General features: G+C 53.3%; 1 protein-coding gene across 1 annotated transcript; it reads left to right on the top strand.

The window, feature by feature from the left end:
* Positions 1 to 15,875: 15,875 nt before the first annotated feature.
* EN1 (engrailed homeobox 1) lies at positions 15,876 to 21,487 on the top strand. The gene is made up of 2 exons (XM_053919432.1): positions 15,876 to 17,222; positions 20,383 to 21,487. The coding sequence occupies exons 1-2, from the start codon at positions 16,373 to 16,375 to the stop codon at positions 20,697 to 20,699; spliced, it is 1,167 nt and encodes a 388-aa protein (XP_053775407.1). The 5' UTR covers positions 15,876 to 16,372; the 3' UTR covers positions 20,700 to 21,487.
* Positions 21,488 to 23,872: the final 2,385 nt, after the last annotated feature.

Raw genomic sequence — 23,872 nt, forward strand, 5'->3', positions numbered from 1 at the left:
CAAAGTTACATGTGTTAGCTCTTAGAAGCAGTTTATATAAATAAATTCACCAAGGTGAATTTATACCAAGTGCAAAGATGACTGATCAGGTAGCTGCAAGACAGCCTGGACTCCCCCACATTTTTTGCCACCCACTGGATAATGCCTGATTTTCCACCATGCTCTCCTTTTAGGCTTTGTCTCCTTTAAACTCTAAATGTGGCATATCTTTCCTGTTTTTAAGTGACAGGCCAGAGATAGGATCTGAGTTTATGCCAGGATGTGGGCTATGAGATCCTCCCTCCATGGGAAAGATTACAGACTAAGGGGGAGGAATGGCTTGGCTTCACTGGCCCACCAAAGGGCTGTCATATCAAAGAGAGTTCAAGACAGGTAACCGTCTCCACCTCCCCACCCTACTCACCCTCCCCACTTTCCCTGGCTCTGTACTGGGAATGCTCAGGATAGCCGAGTTTGCAGCCCATCAAACTAGCTTTCTCTGAAGTTGTGCTGGAGGAAAGCAGCCTGCCTGGCTCCCCCAACCCTAGTGCACTCATTCCCTCTACCATCCTGGATGTTCACACTGGGCTGGAGCAGTTTCCACTGGGCAGTGCTCCCTCACACACTACTGGCTTTGGGAGGATTTCAGCTTGGTGGTTTCTATAGGGCTTTGGCCCATTCTACTCTGCGCACTCCTAGGGAGGCAGGACAGGGGTTGGGGGTGAACCTAATCTCCCAGGCCACTTACTGTGGGACCTATTCACATGCTATTATTGGGAGGAAATGCTAAATATCATTTCAGCTTCCAGGGCCAAACAGCCTGCACTGTAGAAACATCTGAATTTCTAGGAAGAGTCTGTTTCTCAATGTCTGGCCTTGTGTTTACAGCCCACAGTGAAGGAGAAGGGCTTGCCACATTGGAATAGGAGCCCTATTTCCTGAACAGCCTGATCAGAACAGAGTGTCTTTAAAAGAATTAAGCAAAATTATTCAATAAAATGCACGTGAACCCACAGCCCAAGACAAACACAAGCAGCCCAGGTAGAATTACAGATGCCAAATAAAGATCAGGAGCCCTGAGCCACCATCAGAATGGCCATGGCCCTTGCTCCCTGCCTGCCTCTCCCTGCTTCTCTCCAGCTCACAGAGCCCACCCCATTCTCCCTCCTTGACTCCGCCTCCTACTCCTCCCACCCCCACCAACTAAAAGGAACCAAAATGCCCAAACAATTTTTTTAAAGTTTGCCATGAAATTCTGGAGGAGAGAATACCTTCTGGTAAACAATATCTTCAAGAAATCAAAAAGGCTAAGTCGGCACCAGTTGCTACAAACTCATATGCAATGTTAAGAGTGTCTCACTTGGTGACTTATCTGATTTGGAAACAAATTCTTCATGATGCAGCAAGAATCTCAGGTAGAACTGAATAAAACAGCAATGAGAAAAAAACAAAACTTGTTAAAAAGTAACAAAAGTAATATATGCACATCAATCCCCTCTTTCCTCTTCACATGAGGTGACTATTGGGATACAGTCTCAATCCAGATAATAAGCCAGAAGTAGGGAGGGGATATTCCTCTTCACTGTCCCATTGTCCTGGCGGCATAACTTACAACCTGGCCTAGAAGCTGCCTGTGTGCCTGTGAGGTCTCAGTGGGCAGATCCTATTTTTGAATTGCAGGATCTGGGGACAACTAGGGCCATCACATTTGGGAACTGTGCAGGACTGTGTACGTGGATTCTTCTCCTTACGCAAAGCAGCAGCATTCGGATGGTGTGGCGGAAAGGGCGCAGGCAGGGTGGTCATTCTCTGCCTACCATTCACTGGTGGTCTGAACTTGCACCGTCACACACTTCTCTGTTTCCCAACTAGAAAATTGGTGTGGACGCCGGGCATGTGGCACCGAAGCTCCTCATTACAAAGAAATTAAAAGCAGAGCCTACATTCACACAAGAAAGAGTAAGATGGAAAACTCCAGAATTCCCTGTAACTGTGTGTGCACTGTGCATGGCAGTGTGTATCGTCAGTGTCTGACCTCATAAACCTCCGCACAGCCGAGACCCCAAACATAACACTGACAGTGTTAATAGCATTCATATTTGGGTGTCTTAAAAAAAAAAGAATTACCTGGGAAACCACCTGTTTCTGAATGATATGTAAAAAGTTTTACTTTTAAAGGTAAAGATGTTTTTGAGTTATTAAAGTGTAATGTAAACAAAAACATTTTGTTTTTAAAGCTTAATGGAGAAAAGAATTTCATTTTTTGAACAATAAAAAAAGTCAGCTGTTCTCTTCTCAAATGAGAAGCATTATGTCATCACATACCATTAAGAACTGAACTTTGACCCAATCTGAGGTTGATGAGAAAAGGCAGTTGGAGGAACCCAAATTTGTAACTATTCTCCAAGTCACTTTAAAATGGAATTAGAGCAAGTTCAAAAGTGAGGAGTGTGAGGAAAGTATCTAGGTGACTCTACAAAATCCCTAAAAGGCCCCGCCATTTCTGGGGTGGAAATTCCCGAAAGCCTCAATTGTGAGTCACTGTAATTTACTGCTTTTGGAGCCTGCACTGGCTTTGGCACAAATCAGTGCCTCAAATCTCCAGTCCAGCAGTGTGGGGGGAGCGGGAGCTTTGGAGGAAAGAGGATAGGGTGAGGGATGGTGGTAAGGAAACTGCCTTGTAAGGAAATGCTAAGTTCCTGGGAAGGCCTGGTGTTAATCAAACTAGAAAAATGTTAAAAGGAAGATCCTAGACCCCTGGCCCCTCCCATCCTCCCATCAAGAGCTCAGCCAAAGAGGAGAGCAAGGGGTGTGTGTTCCCTAAGAGAACATCTTTTTTAAAGAGAAGGACCTTGACATGAATAGATCCTGGAGCCTTGGAGGAGGCAGAATCCAATGTGCAGGAGTGGACACACCCCAGGAATTGCGAATTTTCCACTGCATAGGTGATGGGTTCAAGTGTTAGAGAGTGAAGTAACTTAAGGACTCTCAGCTAGGATTAAACCAGGTCTGTCTCCCAGGTGACACATGTAGATAGCTGTATGAAGTGGGCGGAATGACCTGGAGCTCCCGCCTTACATACATCAGGCCATTCACAGCTGGGGATCCACAGAGGAAATGATAGGCATTCCCCAGGATCTCCCTACATCAGCACATTTGTGCTCACTGCTGGGCTGTCTGGGATGTGCTTCCTGGCACATAATTACCACCATCAAGATTATTATTAGCATTAGGCTTTTACACAACACTTAATGTTTTCAAAGCATTGTACTTCTGTTTAATTAGTTTTCCCTTGCAACATTCCTGTCGAGTCCACACTTGATAGCTGGGAGACTGACAGGGGAAGAGATAAACGCTAAAGGTTGATGGAGAAGAGCGGAGGGCAGCACAGTCTCTTGGCTTTCAATCTCTCCAGTGACCCAGTCAAAATAACCTCCTCTACTCTCTGCAAATTCTGCGCCCCAACCCCCAAAGTCCCACTTGCAGGGCACTTGTGTAACCTCCAAGAATGGTGGTGGAGGGGAACTCTGATGTGTTTTGGCTTAAGGTGCAGGTACCTTTCAGAAAGAAGCCAGTGTCAAGTTCAAGTTCACGTTGGTTCAGAATTGCTGACACCTGCAGTCTTTTTCCAAACCTCTCCATTAAAGCTAACTACAAAATCCAAGGATTGTGATTCCCAAACACAAGGCAGCTTCTGATAGGAAGCTTTTAGCATTTGACAAGTCCTAATTAGGTCTATTAACATAGAGTGTTGCAGCCAGAGGCACTGCCTCTTGCTGGCAGTTCGGATTTCTTTTCTCACCCCGTGTGCCCTGGCGGGGCCTTGAGAAACCCTAAGTCCTCCTTCAGAGACAATAAGACTTTCTTCCCGCAGGGCCGGCCCCTCGTTCTGCTCCCCTGGTTAAAGGAGAAAGCGGCGGGAAGAAGAAGAAGAGAAAGGGAGGCTACGCTGGAAGACGGAGGGGAGTGAGAAAGGGGCCCTGAAACCGCAGGCAACTAGTTAGCTGGGGACCCAAGGCGAGGCCAGCGCCCTCCTCCCGCACACCTGCGCTTTCCTCGAGCAGCGGAGGACGGCCGCTTTTCTCTCTGCCAGGAAAGTCTCTTCACCGGCCCTGGCTGCGCTGGAACCGACAGAAACCCGTCTGCGCAGCACCGGATGCAGAGCGGCCGTTGGAGTTTCCCTTTGGCCTGCGGGTGGCTTGGGGCCAAGGTAGCGACGGGTAGAACCGGGCTTCTTGGCAACGGGGGTCTTAGGTCTCCTCTTTTCCTGCACTCAGACTTCGAGTCCTTTCCTCTGCATACTCCTCCCTTCCTGGTCACTGTGCTCCACGCGACGACGTGGTGGCCGAGGCGCCTAGCCTACTGACTGCTGGGACCTGTGTGTGGAGCGATCGCCCCGGTATGGCTGGGAAACCCTGGACCTCGGCGTTTTGTTGCAGACCTCAAGCCCAGGTGCCCTGACAGTTGAGGCATAAGACTGTGGAAGCCCGGCGATTTGTCGTCTCCGTGGGACCCTAGCTTCCTGAGCGTTGGAGACGTCGCCTGCGGCCCAGAAGCCTGTCTGGAAAAGCCTGGACCTTGGCGGTCACCCTCGCAGCCGCTGAGACCAGCCACTAAGCGTGGAGACTTGACTGCAAAGATGACCCAGCCCAGGAGCAGGGGACCGAGGGCTTGCCCAGACCAGAGTTCCTCTCTGCCGCCGCCGCCAGGTGAGGCCAACCCAGGCAGAGCCCGAGGCTGGCTTCTTCTGGGGTCACTGAGCTTGGAAGTGCGAAGAAAGAGCAAGGACAACGCTAGCAAGGAGAGGCGATGGCCTCGGAGCTCCCCTAGGGCGAGCTGGTCTCGGTTACTGAACGGAAGGTCATCTACCCCGGAGTAGAAACTCGGCTTTGAGAAGCCAGCCAAGTTGAGGACCCGGGACGTGCCAAAAGAACGCGGCGCGCGTCCTGCCGCACCCAGGCTGTGTGTGGAAGGCTCGAGACGGAACCCGCAGCCACAGAGAATGCGGCCTGAGAGACCTGGGCCACAGGGGGCTGGAAGGCCTCGTGTCTGCTCAGGGGAAATTATAACTTCAGTCCTCTCTGGAGCTTTCGAGGCGACTTCCCCTGAAAGGACTGGTCCCCGTCTGGCACCTCCAGAGCTGGGAACCGATTAGGTTCTTCATTTCCCACTTGCTAGGGGCATGCCCTTGGGCTAGCTTAAGACTCTCCTTGCCTCCGTTTCCTCTTTTGTAAGCTGGAGACTATGATATTACAAACCTTGCTAGTTACTGTAAAGGTTAAATGAGCTAAACCAGATGAAGAGCTCAAGAGCTCAGAAGGGGCGGTCTGGAGTATGCACGGGATGTGTACTGGGCATCTACTCCTCATCACCCTTTTCGTTAATTGTGGAGGAGAGGACTCCTCCCTTATCAATCTCTCTCTCTCTCTTCCCCCTCCCACCCTTCCTTCCTCCTCTATCTTCCTCTGTTGCTTCCTTTCCTATCTTTTTCCTTCTTTTTCTTATTAATTCTTCCTATCAGTGCTCTCAGTAGACCAATAACAGTCAAGTGAAATGTGATAAATGTTTAAAATAAACCCGTTTGTTTTCTTTTGTCAGTCCCACCATTGAGATTAGTCTGAGCCGCAAGTTGGAGCTGGTGGTATGTGCCCCAGCGCTGGTGACTTTGCCATGGCTGTGGAGGGTTCCTGTGTGGATCAGCTCTCCAGAGCATATCTGCCTCTCCTGATATCTCAGCTTTGTGGCCCGCCTGGGAGAGTCCAGGCAGGCAGCAGGGTGGACACAGGGTCCCAGCTGCTCCTGGTAGGATCAGGTGACAGTGTCCCTGCAACCACCCTGCTTCATCCCACATCTTCTCCAGGCTCCCGTGGGCCCAGGGTGCCCACAGCACTAGGCCCAAGCCTGAAACTCCGGATGTCCCAGGCCAACCTGGCTCAGCAGAGGGCAGCGGACCCGAAGGCCCCTACATTCGGGGGCCCTAAGTTCGGTAGTCTCTGGGTCTGTCTGAAGGGCTGGGAAGGAGCCACGTCACAAACTGCGTGAGTCCCGCAGCCGGAGAACTGAGACACCAAACTCCCCAACTCCCCCAGGCCACGAGTGGGACGAGACTTCGTGGGTGCTGGCGAAAACTTCAGAGCTACACAGACAGCCTGGAGGTCAGGGCAAGGCAAGGCCACCAACGCATCCTTCAGACCTCGGTTCATGTTCATATTGCTGCTCACAACAAGTGAGCTGATCTCCCTCCCGACCCTTGATTTTCCCATATTTAAATGGGAACATAGCCCTGAAGCCTGGGTGTACACGAGTTGTCAAGACTCTGAAATTCACCCCCTTCGAGGAGCCAGTATCCCAGAACAATTCTTGGACATGCAAAAAGCCAAGAAACGTCCCTTCTATTCTGGAAAGCAAAGAGTCCTGGGTTGAAAGTGACAGCCCTTCTGGGTGTTCCCTAAACAGTTTCAATTCCCAGGGGAGGGGTTGCGCAGCCTCTTCCTAGCTCCTGCAGGAGGATGTGGGTGGATCCAGCCCAGCTCTGCCACTCCACTTGGGAGCTAAAGAGGAGGAGAGTGGGCCTGCCTGGTGCTTTGCCAGGCTCCGGCTGAGCCAGTGTTCCTCAACTGACACTTCTAAATTGTGCCTGGATACCCCGTGCTGGATCGCCAGGCCTTTGGTTAAAAAGACCCACCACGCTGATCTCAGGCTTTTTTGGAGCTGAGTGAACCCTCAGCTCCAAGCAGAAGTTGTACTCGATCTCTGGGTAACTGGAGAAAAATATGTACCCCACCCCACCCCTTCTCTGTGCTTTATTAGTTCATGAAAAGTTCAAGGAGAAGTAGCTGGAGGTCTGAGCTATCCTACACTGGTCTCAATGCTTTGCTCCCAGGACATCATCTATTAATGAGCCAGTCAGAGGGCATCGCCATCCAGGGAGACTCAGGGTGTCTGTGACTTCAGCCTTCCTTCTTTTCTCGGTCTTCCTTCTAGGTCCTTTCCCGGACACTGACCACAACCTCGGGCCTGGGTTTTCTCTTCTAAGCCTCCCACATGAGCATCCATTGTGTCTTCTCACTGACCCCATAACGCAGATCCTCCCCAGCCTGTCTGCACTGCAAGGTGAGTGAAGTTTTCTTGTTTGCCTGATTTTTGTTTAAGTTAAGTAAATAAGCACTTATTAGGATAGTACTGGCCAGGAAACGGCTTTACTGCAGGCAAATGAAATCCTCAGACAATTGGGAAACAGTAATATAATTGAAGCAGCTATACATTAATTATATATAAGATATTGGGATATGAATGTCATATAAAAGGCTAGGATCCGTTAAAGGTTAGGAATAGAATGAAAGACACAGGTGTCTACACATACTGCTGAGATTCAATGTTAGATTGGGATCGATCTAACCCAATTCCCTCAGTTTACAAACAGGAAACCAACCCAGAGAGAAGCAGGGGCCTGCAAAAGGAAGGTCACACCGTACAAAGCAGGCAGAGGGGGAAAGGAAACCAGTCCCCTACTCCCTACGGAGCGCCAATCCATTGTGTCTCGAGTGTTTTCAGCTTTCCAAGTCACAGATTAAACAGCTCGTCGTGGGTTTTTCCCTTCAGCTTTGGTTCTTATGAGGCGAGGGTATCCCGAGAAGGATCCGCATCCCGTAATCACTTTGTCAGGGTGACAACCGTCGGGACAGAGGCGGGATAGCCCTCACTCGGTGGTGACTTAAACACAAGCCTCTCCTCACAGCCTCGCGGACCACCCAGGTGCAGTTCTCCGATAAAACCGACAGGTGACGCCTTCCTCACAGGAAAACCGGCTGGAATCCGCCTGTGCCCCTCTGACCTAGCTCCCCGCCCTGACCGCCTGCACCTCCCGAAAGAAAGGAGACAGGAAAGAGTGCAGCGTGGGAGCTCAAACTGGGTGTTGAATGACTTGGGGGAGGGGAACCCTATAAATCCCGATTCTAACCCTCTGACTCTGAGCAGCCTCACGCTTTTTTAAGGGGCAATGAATGTTGATACAGAGAGCAGACCTCTGCGGGATTGGCGGGAGAAAACACCGGGACCCACTGCGGTCACCCTTAGGGGGCGTTATCTCCCCACAACAAATAGGTTTGTGTCCACCCACCCCCTTATTCACGTGAGATCGGTGGCTGCCTTCTTCTGCCACCAGTCCCAGCCCCTGTCCTTCCTTTTACTTTTTTTATTTTATATATTGAGAAAGAGTGGAGAATAAGGGAAAGAGGAGGCTTTTTCAATTGCAATGGTAATTGTCCACGAGACGGGTTTCTTAATCTGCTCACCCTTTATTGACTTCTCTAATATTTGGCTTTGCCGCTTTGATCCGTAGAAGATCACACACTTTATTCCTTTGCATAACAATTTTGGGGCGGGCCTCCTTGGCTCAGGAGGGGAGGGAAATGCCTGGAATGGCTTCGAGGTCAGTATTCCACTACCCCTCCCTACCTGGTGCAGGAAGTGATGCCAGTCTTCTCCTCGACGACCTCCGCCCCTAACTACCATTCACGCCTGAAAGTTCCGAGCGCTATTGGGGACGTAGAGGAAACTGCTAACCCCTGGGAAGGGGAGGAGTCAGGAACCCTAAAGACCTGGAGTGGAACCCAGCAGGAAGAGGGATAGTCTCCTCTCTTCTCCTACTGCATTTCCAACCCCTATTGATCCTGCTCCCCCCCCTCAACCCCCCAATGAGCTACGTGTGGGCGCGCGTGTGCACACACACACACAGGGGGAAGGGAGTGAGGTGAATAGAATAGAGTTGGCAGCTGGAGGAAGGAAACCACCATCCCCTGCACGCTCACCTGGGGCTGGGGACTGGTATGGCGAGTCCCGAGACCAGTTGGACCCTGACCTAGTTAGTCCCTTCCCCTCTTCGGGTCTCAGTTGCCTCCTCTGTGCAGTGGACTTTTGGTCAATGGGCTCCCAAAGGTCCCGTTGATCTTGATCCTGCCACATGTTGCCCAGTCTGTTCTCAATCAGGTTTAGTTCTTCCAGATTGCATAGATGGGTCTTGGTGCAGAAGAGAAAACCAGTAGCTGTTTTTAATCGGGGTTCAACAACTGCCTCCTCTGCCCTTGCACAGTTCAATGGGGAGGTGAGGAGGTGAGGATGGAGGTGGGAGGTGATGAGTTGGTTTGGGGTTGGAGCCCTCTGGCAGTTGTTACTTCACACACCTCACTTCCAAAGTCTGGGTCAGAAAGAATTGCTCTCCTGTTCTCAGCTCAGCACAAATGCAGGCACGGAGACTATACACGTTGGACATGCGAAGGCATGTCCACTGGCCACCAGCACCGAGCCCATGCACACACACACATTTGCACACATAAGCACAGCACGACCCCATGAGGATTAGATGGACACAAAAATGCACACGATCTTTCTGTGCACACTCAGGCACACACAGGCATATGCCTTCACCTGGAGCCTGTCACACACACACAGTCATGTACAAACTCGCACTCGCGTGGCTGCACACTGCCCCACCCCAGTTTCTGCAGGAACAGGCAGACAGGTACCGGCCAGGGGAAGGCCTGGACACTGCAGTGACTTCCCCCTACGCCACCCGCTCCAGGTCCTGAGGCAGAAGGTGGGGCAGGGTGGGGGGAGGCACACAGGTTCTCCTCCCAGCACCCTCACCACTCTGAGGTTGGTGAGACTTGCCCTTCCATACCCTCCGTCCCCACTCCGGACTAAACTTTTCCCTCCCTCACCTCCACCAGCCCCACCCCCCAGTACCGACCTTGGCTGGAACCCGGAGCTTTTCCAGCATTGACCCTGGGAAGAGGGTCCGGGGTCCGGGGGAGGCTTCATCGCCAAGATGAAAGGGGCGGCACGGTCTGACTCGAGCTCCGGGCCCGCGTGGAGGTAGGCGGGAAGGCTCCATCTGGGAGCCAGAATGCCGAGAGCTGGGTGCGTGGACTTCTGTCTGTTTTTCCCGGGTCAGTGGGAGAAAAGCCTCCGGACAGCCCCTCACCACACAGGAGTGCGGTGAAGAAGCACAGTTACTCTGGGGCAAGCGGAGAGAATAAGGTTGTGGAGTCTCAAGGGGCATTCCTCTGAAAAAAGACTTGGACGTTGTGTTCTCCTTCTCACGAGTCTTTTTTTTTTTTTTTTGATTGTTGTTCCCAACTTTGGAGTCGGGTCCGGATCTCCTCCGGGGCAGGGAGTGAGCCGAGGGGGCAGCAAAACCCGGAAGCTGCGCTGGCCCCTCCTCGCTCCCACACGCGCCCCCCTCGGCGCGCCCCCCTCGGCGCGCACACGCGGGAGGCCAGTCGGCGTGGACCCCGACCCCGCGCCCAGCCGGATCCAGGCGGGAGCCTCCACTCGAACAGGTGGGGACAGGGGCGGGAAAGGGGCCCTGCCTTGGGGAACCTTCTGGGGGGGAGCGGAGCGGGGGGGGGGGGGGGGGCGAGAGCGAGCGTAAAGCAGAATAAAGGAGAGAAGAAAATTTGAGCGTAAATGCTGAATTTACTCCGGGTTTGGGGGCTGGCGGGTGGGGAAGAATGAACAGGAGGAGGGTTTCCGTTCTGAGGTTTGGATGGGATGCAGTGTAAGGAAAAAAGCGGGATGTCTCATTAAGGTGAAGAAATATATTTAGGAAAATGTGTGTAGTTGCCTGGCTTTCGGGAGCCTGGAGCTCTACCGTCCTCAGCTCCAGGGGCCTGGCTGGCGGGGGTACAAATCTGGAGCGGTTTAAGGATACAGAGAAGGTGAAAGCTGTGCTCCCTGCAGTCCGAGCCCAGGGACCCTGGGTCTCTGTCCCCAGCATCCCCGAACATCCTTCACGGGGCTCGTCAGCCGGCCGGCAGCGACGGGGCGGGCGTCTGCGCCGGGGCCTCCGGGACGCTGGGCGCGACCCGCAGACAGTACGCGGGGCTCCCGAAGGCAATCAGGATCCTGAGCCTTTTCCGAATCCTGACCACCAGGTGCGATTTATGGGAAAATACCGAAATGTTCCCCCCATTTCCCACAGTAGAGAAGAGAAAGAACTGGATTTTCTCAACTTGCCCGGGCATTAGAGGAAAAATGAAAGAAAAACCCAAACTGTTTCTAGAACAAAAAGGTCCGCGCTGCGAACTGCTCCCTCTGGGGGGTGGTGGGGGACTCTGAGAGAAGGCAGGACGGTGGGGGCAGAAACCCAAATAGTGCAATCCCAAAGGTGACAATCTCCAATAGCAGGCTTTTTTTTCAGACTTTCTAGGGACCTGGATATTTATTTATAGGCGTATGCTATGCAAATAGAATAAAAGAAATTCTCCCTGCCTTCCCCCCACCCAAGTCTTCTGGGCCAGCTACAAACAAAGCTGCCCCCGATTTCGAGAGTCAACAGAGCATTTCATTTTCCATGGCTTGCCTCCCACTATCTCCCTCTCCGCACCACTCCACACTCACCTAGGCTTCCCCCTGCCCCCACCGCCCCCAGTCCCTCTCCAAGAGGGCAGAATCGCTTAGGATCCCTAACCAATACCCAACGAATCCCCTGCACCCAGCCGCCCCCCACATTATTAAAGCCTCCAAATGAAGACCCAAACCCCCAGTGCTAATTGAATTAGTCTATTGAAAGGAGTGTCAGGTATAATGACGGGGTTCGAGGCCCCACGTTTCCCAAGGTCTATAGGCTTTGGAGACCTGAGATGTATAGTCTGACCTTCCGCCTCATAATAATACTGCTGCACTTGTAGTAGAAATCTCCTTGCATTCACTCCCAACAAAACCGCTGGTCACCCAGTCCCCGTAGGAAGGCTGTGTGCTATTGTGTTGCAACAACTCATTCATGTCCCAAGCCACGAGGCCCCACCGCCATCTGATCTACACTCGAAATGCGATTACCACCGTGTGCATGCAACACGCTCACACTCTCGGCCATTCGCGCACATGTCTGGCAGGGCTGCAAGGTTTTTTTCACAATGCTCCTCCTCACGCCCATCCTCAAAAGAGAGGCAGAAGCAGGCAGGACCATGACATTTGTCTCTGCCTAAATGAAATCCAAAATTCTGCTGAAATGCAGGCTGGCAGAAGATTTCTCCTTTCGGAGGAGCATACTCCAAAACCCTTAGCAAACACATTCTCTGTGCCCAACTGGTGGAGCAGACTCGGGTGTGCACACGAATGTCTACATATACTAGCCTCCTGCCATGCGCACAAATCCACAAAAAGAGTGCTCCTACAGATCTGTACCTTCCTGAAGTTCTCACACACACAAGCAATGCACACAGATTCAGGCTCCGGCCCCCACAGCCACAGGCCACAGGCCGCGCTCCAAATTGGTAAGTGGTTTTTACAGGATTGAGAAAGGGCATTAGAGGAAAAATGAGAGAAAAGGTTGGGAAAGGGCAAAAACAAAGGTACGATTTCCCAGCCTTCACCTTGAGGAGCATCCATCAGTCTTCCTACTAGAGGATCCCCAAACTTCTGTAGCACCCCTAAACATGCAAACACACTCTCCCTGTCTGTTTCGCCAGGTGTCTTTCCGTCAGTGGAAGTGCCTGATTAGCTTCACAGAATGGAGGAAGTCTGGGAAGGGAGATAGGCAGGGGAGTTGTGGTTTCTTCTTGTCCTGCTTACCCCACCCCCCTCTATTGAAAGCCCCTTTGGACCCCCTTTGGCCTTCAAATGAGGAAAGAAATCATAGGGGGGATTGTGCTCCCCCTTTGACATTTAAAATAAAACAAAATCGTTTTATTCATTGCCATTCTCCATTTTTCTGTGGGCTGGGTATGGAAGCAGAACTTGGGGACAATCACTTTATTTCATAGACAGGACAACGTCAATGGGCTTCTGTGGAGCCTCTTGCCCCAGGAAGCTGCACAGCTCAGAACTTCAAGGCAATAGAAATGAACACTGGGTGTCCCCAAACTCCCATACCTTTGGCCGAATACCCACTTCCTTCCAGGTAGATTTCCTCATGGCTTCCTGTCAGTCCACCTCCCTGCCACCTCCACCTGGATATCTATCAAGCTGGAAGAAGTTCCTTAACTTCCGAGTCAGAAACAGTACCCCCAAAAGGACTGCCACAAATGTCTTCACACGAGCCCACATATTGCTCCACACGCACTCAACCTCTTTACCCACACAGTTGTACACACCACTCCCCTGCTGGTATTTCCTCACCCACGTGCCTAGTCTTGGGCTCACTCCAAGTCATCAAGCCCCCTCACACACTCTTGTTGGCCAACACTTGCTCACTTTCAGCACTCACACACCTCACTCCCGCTAACACCGACTTCCCAGTAGTATGTTCATTTTCAGGCCAGAGAGAGGACCTGGGCCCAGGTGGGGGTCGTGGAGAGCCGGCAGCGCTGGGTAAAGAGCATCCCGCGCAGGCCTGGCCTGGAGAAGGTGGGGAGTGGGGGGACAAGCCGGAGCGCAAAGCGTCTCCTAATCCAGCCCGGAGCTCGTGGGCCGCGGGTGCATTTATCATCCCATTACTGTAACAAATCCGGGCTCCACTACATGAAAGGTAAAATGAATTACCGACGTTAAGCCGTCAATAAAGTCATTTCTGTAAATGGTGTCTCCAAAGGGCCGCCGCATTATTCAGCTGGCTTTATCAGCTGGCTGGAAATTACGTGGAGGAGCCGGGCGGCGCGGCGCGCGGGGCCGCTCACTTTGATTAAGCGTCTTGCCAGCGCGATGTGACAGAGCTTTTGACCAGGGTTTTATTCACAGGCCTGTGATGAACGCCAAGCTGATCAGGCGGAATGAAGAGTAATTAAAACCTATAAATTATCTTCCGCAGCCCTTCTCGAGGCGTCTCCTGCAGGCGAGATAAGGCGTCGAGACCCTATTTACGGCGCTGAAAGGAACCGCGGTGCACAAAAGCTACGCGGCTAAATAGGATATTGATAGTGTCCTAATTAGAATTTAATTAAGTACCCACGCTCGCTTGCGGGATAAAGATTTCAATTTTGCGAACTTAAATATAAATAAAATCCCACCCCCATTTCGGGGAGAAAGGGTGGGGGTACCGAGAGATTTCGGGGAGCCCTTGGATGTAGAGCTGGAGTACCCGCCGACTTCAAGGTGGGTTTGAGGAGCGGCTTGGGAAGATTGAGGAGAGCAGGGCGGACCTGCTCAGCGCGGCGCCCGGCAAAGTGGCTCGCGCTGCCCTCAGGCCGCACGGCAGGCTGGAATAAGCACTCCAGACTCGGGTACTGAAGACCTTAGGCTGACGAAGACATAGTCAGCAATAGGTACTCCCGCTCTCCACCAGCCCCTCTGAGAAACTTCAGCTACTGAGCTGGTTCTGCTGGTTGTGGTTTTCGCTTTATTTTCCTCCTAAATCCTGTGCCTTTTCTGAGCAAGAAGGATTATTTTGCATGGTCCCCACTATCTTCAAAGAGATCATTTCTCTCTCAGTTGTCCTAGCTGAAGATAGGGGTCAGGGCGAGCAGGTTCTCGGGAGCTCCAAGATGACATCCCCGCGAAGGCCACAGTTGCGGGAGCCTTCTAGTCGCCACCCTCCCGTGTAGGTTTTAGCACACAGTCGGACCTGGCCCTCCCAAACCGCTCAGCAGACAATCCCTGAGCCGGTGTCCAGCACCTCACTTACCCCCGCCCCAGCCCGGGCGATGGGAAAACAGAGAAAAAGAGCCTAGGGGACGCTGACCGATCTCCATGAGCGTGGAAGAGGCGGAGGTCCCGCAATCCCCCAAAGCTTGGGAAAAACATGCGGGAGCAATCGCAGGAAAATCTGGGCAACTGGGGAACACTCGCTGTCCCATCGTTAGCTAGCTAGGGCAAATATCTGGGTTGCAGTACTTTGTCTGATTTCACTTTGCAGGGAAATTTAACAAGCAGCTTGCCCTGAACCCCAAATCCTGGGCCTTGGGCGCATTCGAACCCTGAGTTGCTTGATCCAGGGGCCTGTCCAGGACAACTCTGTGATGCCCGGGCGGCTTCGACTCCCAACAGTCACGGAAGGAAGAGGCGCCGGGCTCCAGCGGCAGTCGGGGGCTCTCTCGCTCCCTCTGGGCCTGGTTTAATGGCACCAGAACATCTCATGGGGGTTGCTGAAGGTTCGGACAGGGAAGGGAATGTGTACGGATACCCGGCTAAGAACACCTAGTGCAGCAGACTGGCATGAACTGCAAACCTTCAGATGGTTCCAGAGAGGCGCAGCTGGCCTGCGGGGTTTGCTGTTTGTGAAAAATAAACTGCTTCTCTGAAAGTAACCAATTCTAGGTCTATTTGACATCTCCGACCCTCCTTGTGTTACTCCTCCCCCTCACGACACACTTGGACAGTGCCAACTTTCACCCTTCAAACAGCAGGAAAAAAGAGAGAGAGAGAAAAAACATAAGGCTGGGCTCCTCAGGCTCGCGGTGCGGGAGAGCAGAGGTCCCAGTCTCCTGACCGCAGACCCAGCGCGCATGCACCCGTAACCCTACATTTCTCCAACAAGTTGTTTATGGAGTTGCTTCTCTATTTGCCTACACCTCGAAATCCACCCCTCCCTGTCTCCTTTGCCCCATCGTAGGTCTCTGTCTGAAAGGGTGGGAGGGGCTCGGGTGCGGGTGGGAAAGGGCGGGCGGGACGCACCCGGCCCGCACAGAGTCGCCCCCTCTCAGCCCGCGGCCGCCTCCTCCAGATTATTTATCCGCAAAGGCCCGCGCTCACCCATTGGGCCGAGGCCCGGGTGTCAGCGCGAGTCCTGGCTCGCCATTGGCCCCGCACACGTGCGGCCCTGACTCACGTGCTTCCGGTTTGAAGGCAAAAAGTGTGCCTGGGTGATTTTTTTTTTAAGCGAGAGAGTTTGTGCAAAGATCCGAGCTGTCAGAGATTTAAAAAAAAAAAAAAAAAAAAAAAGGCAGCTCGGCGCTGGCGGAGACGCGCTCTCCCAGCAAAAAAAGCAAAGGCGATTAAAGGCGCTGCCAGCCTCGCGCTCTGGGCACAGCTGAGCGTGACACTCGGGGAAGTCAAATCCCTCACTACTGCCTAGGAAGATGGCTAGACTTTAAAGACTGTTTCCTTTTCCCTTTAAGATAAAAATTTCTTGGAGTTTTTTCTTTTTTCTTGCTTTTTTCTTTTATTGCCTTTTTTTTTTCTTTTTGGCTCTGGCTTTCTCCCCACTTAAAACAAATCATTGAATCTGGTTGCAGAAAGAAAAAAAGAAATAGCCAAGTGTCTCCATATCTGGATGTCTACAAATTAGAGACTTGAGACAGCGAGATCTAGCTGCTCGATAAGAGCGAGCGAACCAGGCCAGGCGCCTGGGCTTTTTATTTTCTTCTTCTTTCCCGGCACCCGCCTCGTGCCTTTGCTGGGGTTTCGCCGGCCTTCTTCCTCCGAGCACCCCCGTAGCCGCTGGCAAAGTGGGGTGGGGAGCGAGGCGGGGGGTGGGGCGGGGGCCGGCGCGGCGGCCGGGGCGGCGGGGCGGCCGAGCATGGAAGAACAGCAGCCGGAACCTAAAAGTCATCGCGACTCGGGCCTCAGTGCGGCCGCGGTGGCGGCAGCCCCGGCCAGCCTCAGCTTGAGCCTCAGCCCCGGCGCCAGCGGCAGTAGCGGCAGTGATGGAGACAGCGTGCCGGTGTCCCCGCAGCCCGTGCCCCCCTCGCCGCCCGCGGCGCCCTGCTTGCCGCCCTTGGCCCACCATCCGCACCTCCCCCCGCCCCCGCCGCCGCCGCATCTTGCAGCGCCTGCTCACCAGCCACAGCCCGCGGCCCAGCTGCACCGCACCACCAACTTTTTCATCGACAACATCCTGAGGCCGGACTTCGGCTGCAAAAAGGAGCAGCCGCCGCCACAGCTCCTGGTGGCGGCAGCGGCCGGTGGAGGAGGAGGAGGAGGCCGGGTCGAGCGTGACAGAGGCCAGACCGGCGCAGGTAGAGACCCTGTCCACTCTCTGGGCACTCGTGCGACAGGCGCCGCCTCGCTCCTGTGTGCCTCGGACGCAAACTGTGGCCCACCCGACGGCTCCCCGCCAGGCGCCGCGGGGGGCGCGGGAGCGTCCAAAGCTGGGAACCCAGCAGCTACGGCGGCGGCGGCGGCTGCAGCGGCTGTGGCAGCGGCAGCGGCGGCGGCAACGGCCAAGCCTTCGGACAGCGGTGGCGGCAGTGGAGGCGGCGTGGGGAGTCCAGGTGCGCAGGGTGCCAAGTACCCAGAACACGGCAACCCAGCCATCCTGCTTATGGGCGCAGCCAACGGCGGGCCCGTGGTCAAAACTGACTCGCAGCAGCCCCTCGTGTGGCCCGCCTGGGTCTACTGCACTCGCTACTCGGATCGTCCGTCCTCTGGTGAGTACCCAGCCCCGGGCTGCGCCTTGCCTTACGGCCCCGCGGACGCCCCAGAACTCTTAGCCGCTGTGCAGGGGAGAGCAAGCCCAGCGTTGGGAGCTCTCTTCTCTCACGCCTGCTTCCTCCTTCCCAGCCCTGACCCCAGTCATAACGGAGTGTGCACCCAAATTTGCACTCTTGGCTTCTGCGGCCACCACCCGGGAGGCTACAGCTCGTGGCACTTCCTGGAAGCCCAATCTCCATCCTTCGGTTTTGAACTCCAAGCTTTTTAGGTCTTCTTTGTGTTTTACCTGTATTATTATTAGGAAAACACAATGGCAGTCACTGTCTTTTTTTGTTTTTGTTTTTTTTTACCTACCCAGGAAAATGGGTATTTAGAGCCGGCGGGAAGATGGGCCTAGTGATTGGGGTCTCCAATCCCGCCAGCCTGGTTCTGCGGAGGCCGAAATCCAGCAAGGCTTTGATCAGTGAGATAATCTTCATGTTGGTGTTCTTACAGACATAAACACCATCTCGATAGCTTCTGCGCAGCATTCATTTACATAGAGACAGATTTGAGAACACACAGGAAAAGAGGAAAGCATCTGATCGTTGTCTCTTTTCCCAGGCCGGTTAACCAAGAAAGTCTGACCCGGGTGGGTGGAATCCATGGAAAGGTGGTTGCCAAAACGTATGGCGCCGAAAGCGCCTGGCTCCTGGTTCTCTGGAGCTGACAGACAGACTTCGGGAGAGGAGAGGAGAGGAGAGGAGAGGAGAGGAGAGGTCAGACTCAGGCCAGAAAGGGAGCAAGGACCTGTATGCCAGCCTCCATAGGTTCTCCGAGGTGGCTCGCACATCCTTCTCCTTCCTACCACACATCTGCCAGTTATCAAATTTCCAGCAGCCGTAGGCTCCTTTTTCTTGATTTTCTTTTGGCTGCTCTTCCTCATATCCCTTGCTGTTGGAGAACCCAAGGCCGAGATCTGTCCTCGGAGAGGAGATTGAGGCCACTAGGCCCGGGAGAGGAGGCTAAAGCCTGCCTGTCTCTCTGGCCAGTAGCGCCAGGTTGACTGGTGGGTGCTACGAGGAAGGCGGCAGGGGCTCTGGCCTACGACTAGGTTCCTGGCACCTGGGCCCGGCAGGAGGCCCTGCAAAGCGTTGCCCGGCGCAGCTCTGCTCCGGCTGCAATCTAAGCCGCCCCGCGGGTGCCGGCCCAGCGCGGATCGATGCACGCTATCAGCCCCCGCCATCTCGAGCCCGGTTATTGACACGTCGGGCTCCCTGAACCTCCGAAAAGCTGCTTTGATTGACTCGCCTGATGGATAGAGTGATTGAGCTGTCAGGCCGTGCGACTCTGGCTGGCCGCGAGGCTACGATTTTATTACAAGTGTCCGTGCCTCTGCGTGAGCGCACACACACACCACTCTTAACGACGTCTTGGACGCACAACGCAGTGGGGCCTATCTGGGGCTGTGCACATTTCCTGGGCCATCTCTGCCTGCTCAGCTAATTACTAATCTAAACCAAGGCCTTTCTTTCCCCACCCAGCCCGCCTGGCAGTCCTCTCCCACTCTGCTCCGTAGTGGGCCTTGTCTTTGTTCCTGGACTCTTTCCTTCTTAGTTGACTGGGGAGGCAGGGTACTGCCTCCTTCCCCTGTATGGGTAGTTAAGGAAGATGAACCTCAAGCCACCTAAGTCTCCGTGGATGACCAGGCCTAGACTCTTTTGTCACTGGACAGATAGTGACTCCGGGTGCTGGCCTGCCCCAGGAGCCAGCTGCAGCTTGCCCCTTTGTCACTAGGTTTGGAGATGCCTGTGAAGACCCCTCTTGCCAGACAGTTTTAGAGATTAACAGGCCTGACAGGGACTTAACTGGGTTCAGTAAGCTCCCATAACCAAGACGGGGACCAGGAAGTAAATGCCAGAAGACTTGGGTATGGAGGCTGCCTTCTAGCTCTTCCTCCTCTCTCCAGGCCAGGTCCATAGCAATCCTCTTACTAGATGAGTTTTGGAGAGTGACTTCATCTTCCTAGGGAGGTGTCCTGTGGTCTCTTTCCATATCCATGTTAGGGACAAAGCACAGAGGTTTTTGTTTGTTTGTTTGTTTTTGTTTTTGTTGAGATTGTTCCCCTGTCTGCTTCCTCTGCCCCTATTTTGCTCATGATGGAGGACGAGGGCAGGAAGGATAGTCTCCTTGCAAATAACATAGGTTGGTGAAGAAAGCAGATGCAACATGTTTTTGTTATTCAGAAGTTTTCAATTCTGAAATTGCAGCTTATGTGTTCAAAAGGGATAAAGGGGACCCTGACTCTGAAGCTGGGTGGAGGAATGGGGAGGGCTCTGTCTTTCTTACTGGCATCATCCAAGGGGCATAGCAGAGAACCCAGTGGCCATGTGGGTAAGGCGTGAAACTGGGTGAAGGCCTTATCCTCCCTTCAGAGAAGGGAGTGGTCAGTGTCTTCCTAAGACCCTGGAAAGGGCGTCTTTAGGCCAACGGGGTAACAAAAAAAAAAAAAAAAAAGGAAAAGAAAAGAAAAGAAAAAAAGCAGGTAGAGCAGACACTGAGTACTTTAAACCAGGGACTTAAACCTCTCACAGCCCTTTCCCTATCCCCTTGTGTTCTGGGGTAAATAGCCACAAGCAGTTTGGGGGTCTTATTGTAGGTGCCAGGGAGTAGGTGTGCTTCTTCAGAAGGAAAAGAGGCTGGCGATTCCTCCAGGACGATCCAGTCCTAATGTCTTCACTGCCCCGCCCCAGCCTTAAGCGTCTTTTTATTCCAGAGCTGTGAAGACAGCAGACCCCTGACCTCCAACTTTGGACTGGGCAGGTAGGGGATCCAAATATCTCTCTATCTTGGATTCTGTGATTTAAGACTGATACGTGAATCTTCTGCTTTGAATTGGGGTATGATTTGCACAAAACAACCTCGGCCAGTTTTCCTCCGCGCCTTTCTGGCCCCGGAGAAGGGAACCCGGTGAGCCCAGAAGCCAGGCGGTTGTTGCAGGGGCTAGCCGCCGGGAAGGAGCTGGGGCGCAGCAGGGCCTCAGCTCTCGCCCCGGAAGCGCGGAGCGCGATCCACGCTGCGCTCTGCAAGTCTCACGGCTTCCTCTGCCCTCTCCCCCCTCCCCTCTGCCCTCCCTCCCCACCCCCTACCCCCACCCGGCCCTCTCCGCCGCTGCAGGTCCGCGTACTAGGAAGCTGAAGAAGAAGAAGAACGAGAAGGAGGACAAGAGGCCTCGGACAGCGTTCACGGCCGAGCAGCTGCAGAGACTCAAGGCGGAGTTCCAGGCAAACCGCTACATCACGGAACAGCGGCGGCAGACTCTGGCCCAGGAGCTCAGCCTCAACGAGTCGCAGATCAAGATCTGGTTCCAGAACAAGCGCGCCAAGATCAAGAAAGCCACAGGCATCAAGAACGGCCTGGCGCTGCACCTCATGGCCCAGGGACTGTACAACCATTCCACCACCACGGTCCAGGACAAAGACGAGAGCGAGTAGCCGCCGCCGCCGGCGGGGGCCGAGAGGTCCGGCCGCTGCGCCCGCGTCTGAGCTCGCACCCCTCCGGGCACCGCCGCTGCCGCCTCGCCCGCCCGGAGCCGGGGAGAGAAAACATCCGCGCAAAGGAGAGACGGAGCTACAGGGGAAAGACAGAGCACTCCTCAGAATGGGGAGTGACGTTCGCACACAACGCAACGTTGTTTAAAAGGGAGAGAGACTCAGACAGGTGCTATTGAAAAATAAGATCTATTCTCTGTTCACAGCATAGGGGACGAGACTGCGAACTCCTTAAAGCTCTATCTAGCCAAACCGCTTACGACCTTGTATATATTTAATTTCAGGTAAGGAAAAGACATGTGTAGCGATCTCTATTTGCTGGACTTTTTATTAATCTCCTTTATTATTATTGTTATAATTATTATAATTATTATAATTATTTTATCCCCCACCTCCGCCTCGCTGACCCCGGCCCAGTTTCGTTTTCGTTGCCTTTTTCTTTTGAATGTTTTCGCTTCTCCGGTGCCTCCCGACCCACATCACTGGCCCCCGTTTCTCTGGGACTTTTCTTTGTGTGCGTGAGAGTGTGTTCCCTCGAGTGGCCGCCCCTCGCCTCTCTCCCGCCTCCCAAAGCCCCTTCTGTCGCTCTGTCCGTCCTGCCCCCCTTTCGTTTTCCCAAGACATGTTGAGAAATACGACCCCACAGACTGCGAGACTGAACCGCCGCTACAAGCCAAAGATTTTATTATGTTCAGAAACCTGTAGTCTGAAATAAAGTGTGCACTGTGCTCCTGAGCCGCAGGCGGCCCTCCTCTCTGCCGGCTGGGGAAGGGAGTGGGCGCGCGCACACACTCGGCCCCGCGGTCGCTGCGCAACGAATACGGGGACAAGGGGGACAAGGGGCAGTAGCGGTGGCCCAGATCCGGGGACAGACCGGCTCTGGAGAGTCTGGAGGGACACGCCTAGTTTCTGATTGCGTTCAAAGGAGCCCACAGGCCGGAAACCCCAAGCCTGACTTCGGAAGCACGGTCCGGTGTCGGGGGGCTCCCTGGCCCTGGCCGGCCGGGCCTGACCCGCTGCCGCCTCCTCCTGTTCAACCTGTTTCTCACTCCAGGCTGTGCATTTCCTTTTTTCTTTTTCTCTGGTGCGGGTTTCGCTTGAGGTTTTGAGGTTTCCCCCCTCTAATAGCAGTCCTGCCTCCAGTCCTGAGCAGCACACTAGTGCGAGGGGCGCTCAGTCCGGGTTCTCAGCCGCAGCCTGGACTTCACCTTTCTTCCTTTGGAGAAGAGATTCCGTTCGCGCCCCGGCCAGGCCAGGGCAGCACACAGAGCTTTGTAGGGCTCACATTTCCTGTCCGGAAAAGCCGCAAAGTCAGGAAACACGAGGCCTGGATGCCAGGAAGCTATTCAAAGTGGCAGCCGATGGGTCCCGCTGCTGGGATCCCACTGGGCCCGGACTTCCGACGTGGGCACAGGCCTATCTAGTCCCCACCCAAAACCTAACGGGGGTAGGCGTAAAGGGGGGGCTTTGACAATTCCTAACAAAGCCTGGCTTGCTTCCTGATGGGTGTTGAGCTCAGACACAAGCTCTCTGGACCCTTAGGACACCCAGACTTCCCACGAGGGAAATTTTTCTGCCCCTGACCCTGGAACATCTCCTTCCTGGGCAGGCAATGGGACCTCGGAAATTCCAGGACTAGGAATAGAAAGGGGAAGGCCCTCCTCGGGAGATATCATCTCCCTTTTGTTAAGATTTTTAAAAACAGTAAATATGTCCTGCTCTCCTCTTTTTCCCCTTTCCTCTGCAATGTGCTTGTGTATACCTACCTGTACTTGTGTGGTTAGCTATCTAGGTATGCCCCAAACTTGTGAGTATATGTGACCATGTGCAGATACTGGTGCATGAGTACCTACTTAGTTTTGTGTGTCTCTGCACAAGTATGATGCTAGTGGGTGTTCATTTCTCTGTAACTAGATGCACACTCGGATGTGTGTGTGTTTCCAGTGTGTGTACATGTGCTTATTTGTGTTTGCCTGCCAGGAAGTTTGCAGGGGTATGTGTGTGTGCATGCATGCATGGAAACTGTTTTCTGTGCTTTCTTTGGGTTTCTTTCTTGTTGTTTTTACAGGATTGATTTTGTGAGAAGTGAGAATGGCCAGTCGTTCTGCTTTTTTTCTTGAAAATGTCCCCCTGATTGAGGCCTACATCCAGGGAAATTAAAATGCTTTGCTCCAGGTCCAGGAAACCCAGGGGCCCTCCAAGTTCCTGCTCTAGGCTTTGGGGGCTAGGTGTTTGGTGACCTGGAGTTGGAGAGCACATTGGACATTGTCATGGGTTCCTAACTTTATTGCAGTTAATCTCCTCCTTCTATGTGTTTCACACCTTAAGAGTATGTGGAGTAACCTTTGCACATAATAGGTGCTCAACCAACCTTGTGTGAAGAGTTGGGAGCAGTGAGATGGCCTTTCCCTGGGCTGGCCCAAGTGAATTGTTTTCTGGTGGTGAGAAGTACATCTTTTGTTTACCTTGGAGGAGAGGGGAACCTGTTATCTTTAATTTCTCCAGGCTGGCTGGTTACAGTGTCTCAGACTTGGGGTCCAGGGTACTCCTTTCCAAATCTAGACCATTCAGAACATTAATAAAGTTACTGGCCACATCCCGATCCAATGTTGGGCGGTGTCCAGCTCTACAGAGAACCTCACAGTTTTGAGTGCTTGGAAACTGGGCTAACCTTCCTTCTTCCTTCACTAGTGTGGCCCCGTAGGGAGCTTAAGCCCCTCAAGGTGATTCAGAGGTTGGGGTAGGGACCAGTGTGAGCAGCAACTCCAGGAGGCATTCTGTTCCTTAAGGCTCCTCTTCACCTCATCTGAGAGATCACTGCCAAGAGCTCTTCCCCTTAACCCTGGGGAAGAGGGAGGAGGTATTATCCCTTCCCACGATTATATTAATAAAGGGTTGAGATGTGTCATTGTTATGTAATTTGATTTGTTGCCCATTATCTCCTTTTTTCGTTCAATTACTTTGGACAAAGAGAATTTTCTTTCTTGTTCAGTGGAGGAAACTGAAGTTCTTAGGACTTAAACATTTGGTCCCTGCCTCCTCTGTGGCTGTGTGTCTTTCTCTATGTCATATCTACTCTGTACAATTGCCTTTACTTCAGGAATCTGTCCAAGGCC

The sequence above is a fragment of the Desmodus rotundus genome, chromosome 2 (assembly GCF_022682495.2).
Source record: "Desmodus rotundus isolate HL8 chromosome 2, HLdesRot8A.1, whole genome shotgun sequence".
NCBI lineage: Eukaryota > Metazoa > Chordata > Mammalia > Chiroptera > Phyllostomidae > Desmodus > Desmodus rotundus.

Excerpts from the sequence above, each read along its gene's own strand:
- EN1 (XM_053919432.1), top strand. The coding sequence starts at position 16,373 with ATGGAAGAACAGCAGCCGGAACCTAAAAGTCATCGCGACTCGGGCCTC. Across the intron at positions 17,223-20,382 it reads CTCGGATCGTCCGTCCTCTG|GTCCGCGTACTAGGAAGCTG; the intron begins GTGAGTACCCAG and ends CCGCCGCTGCAG.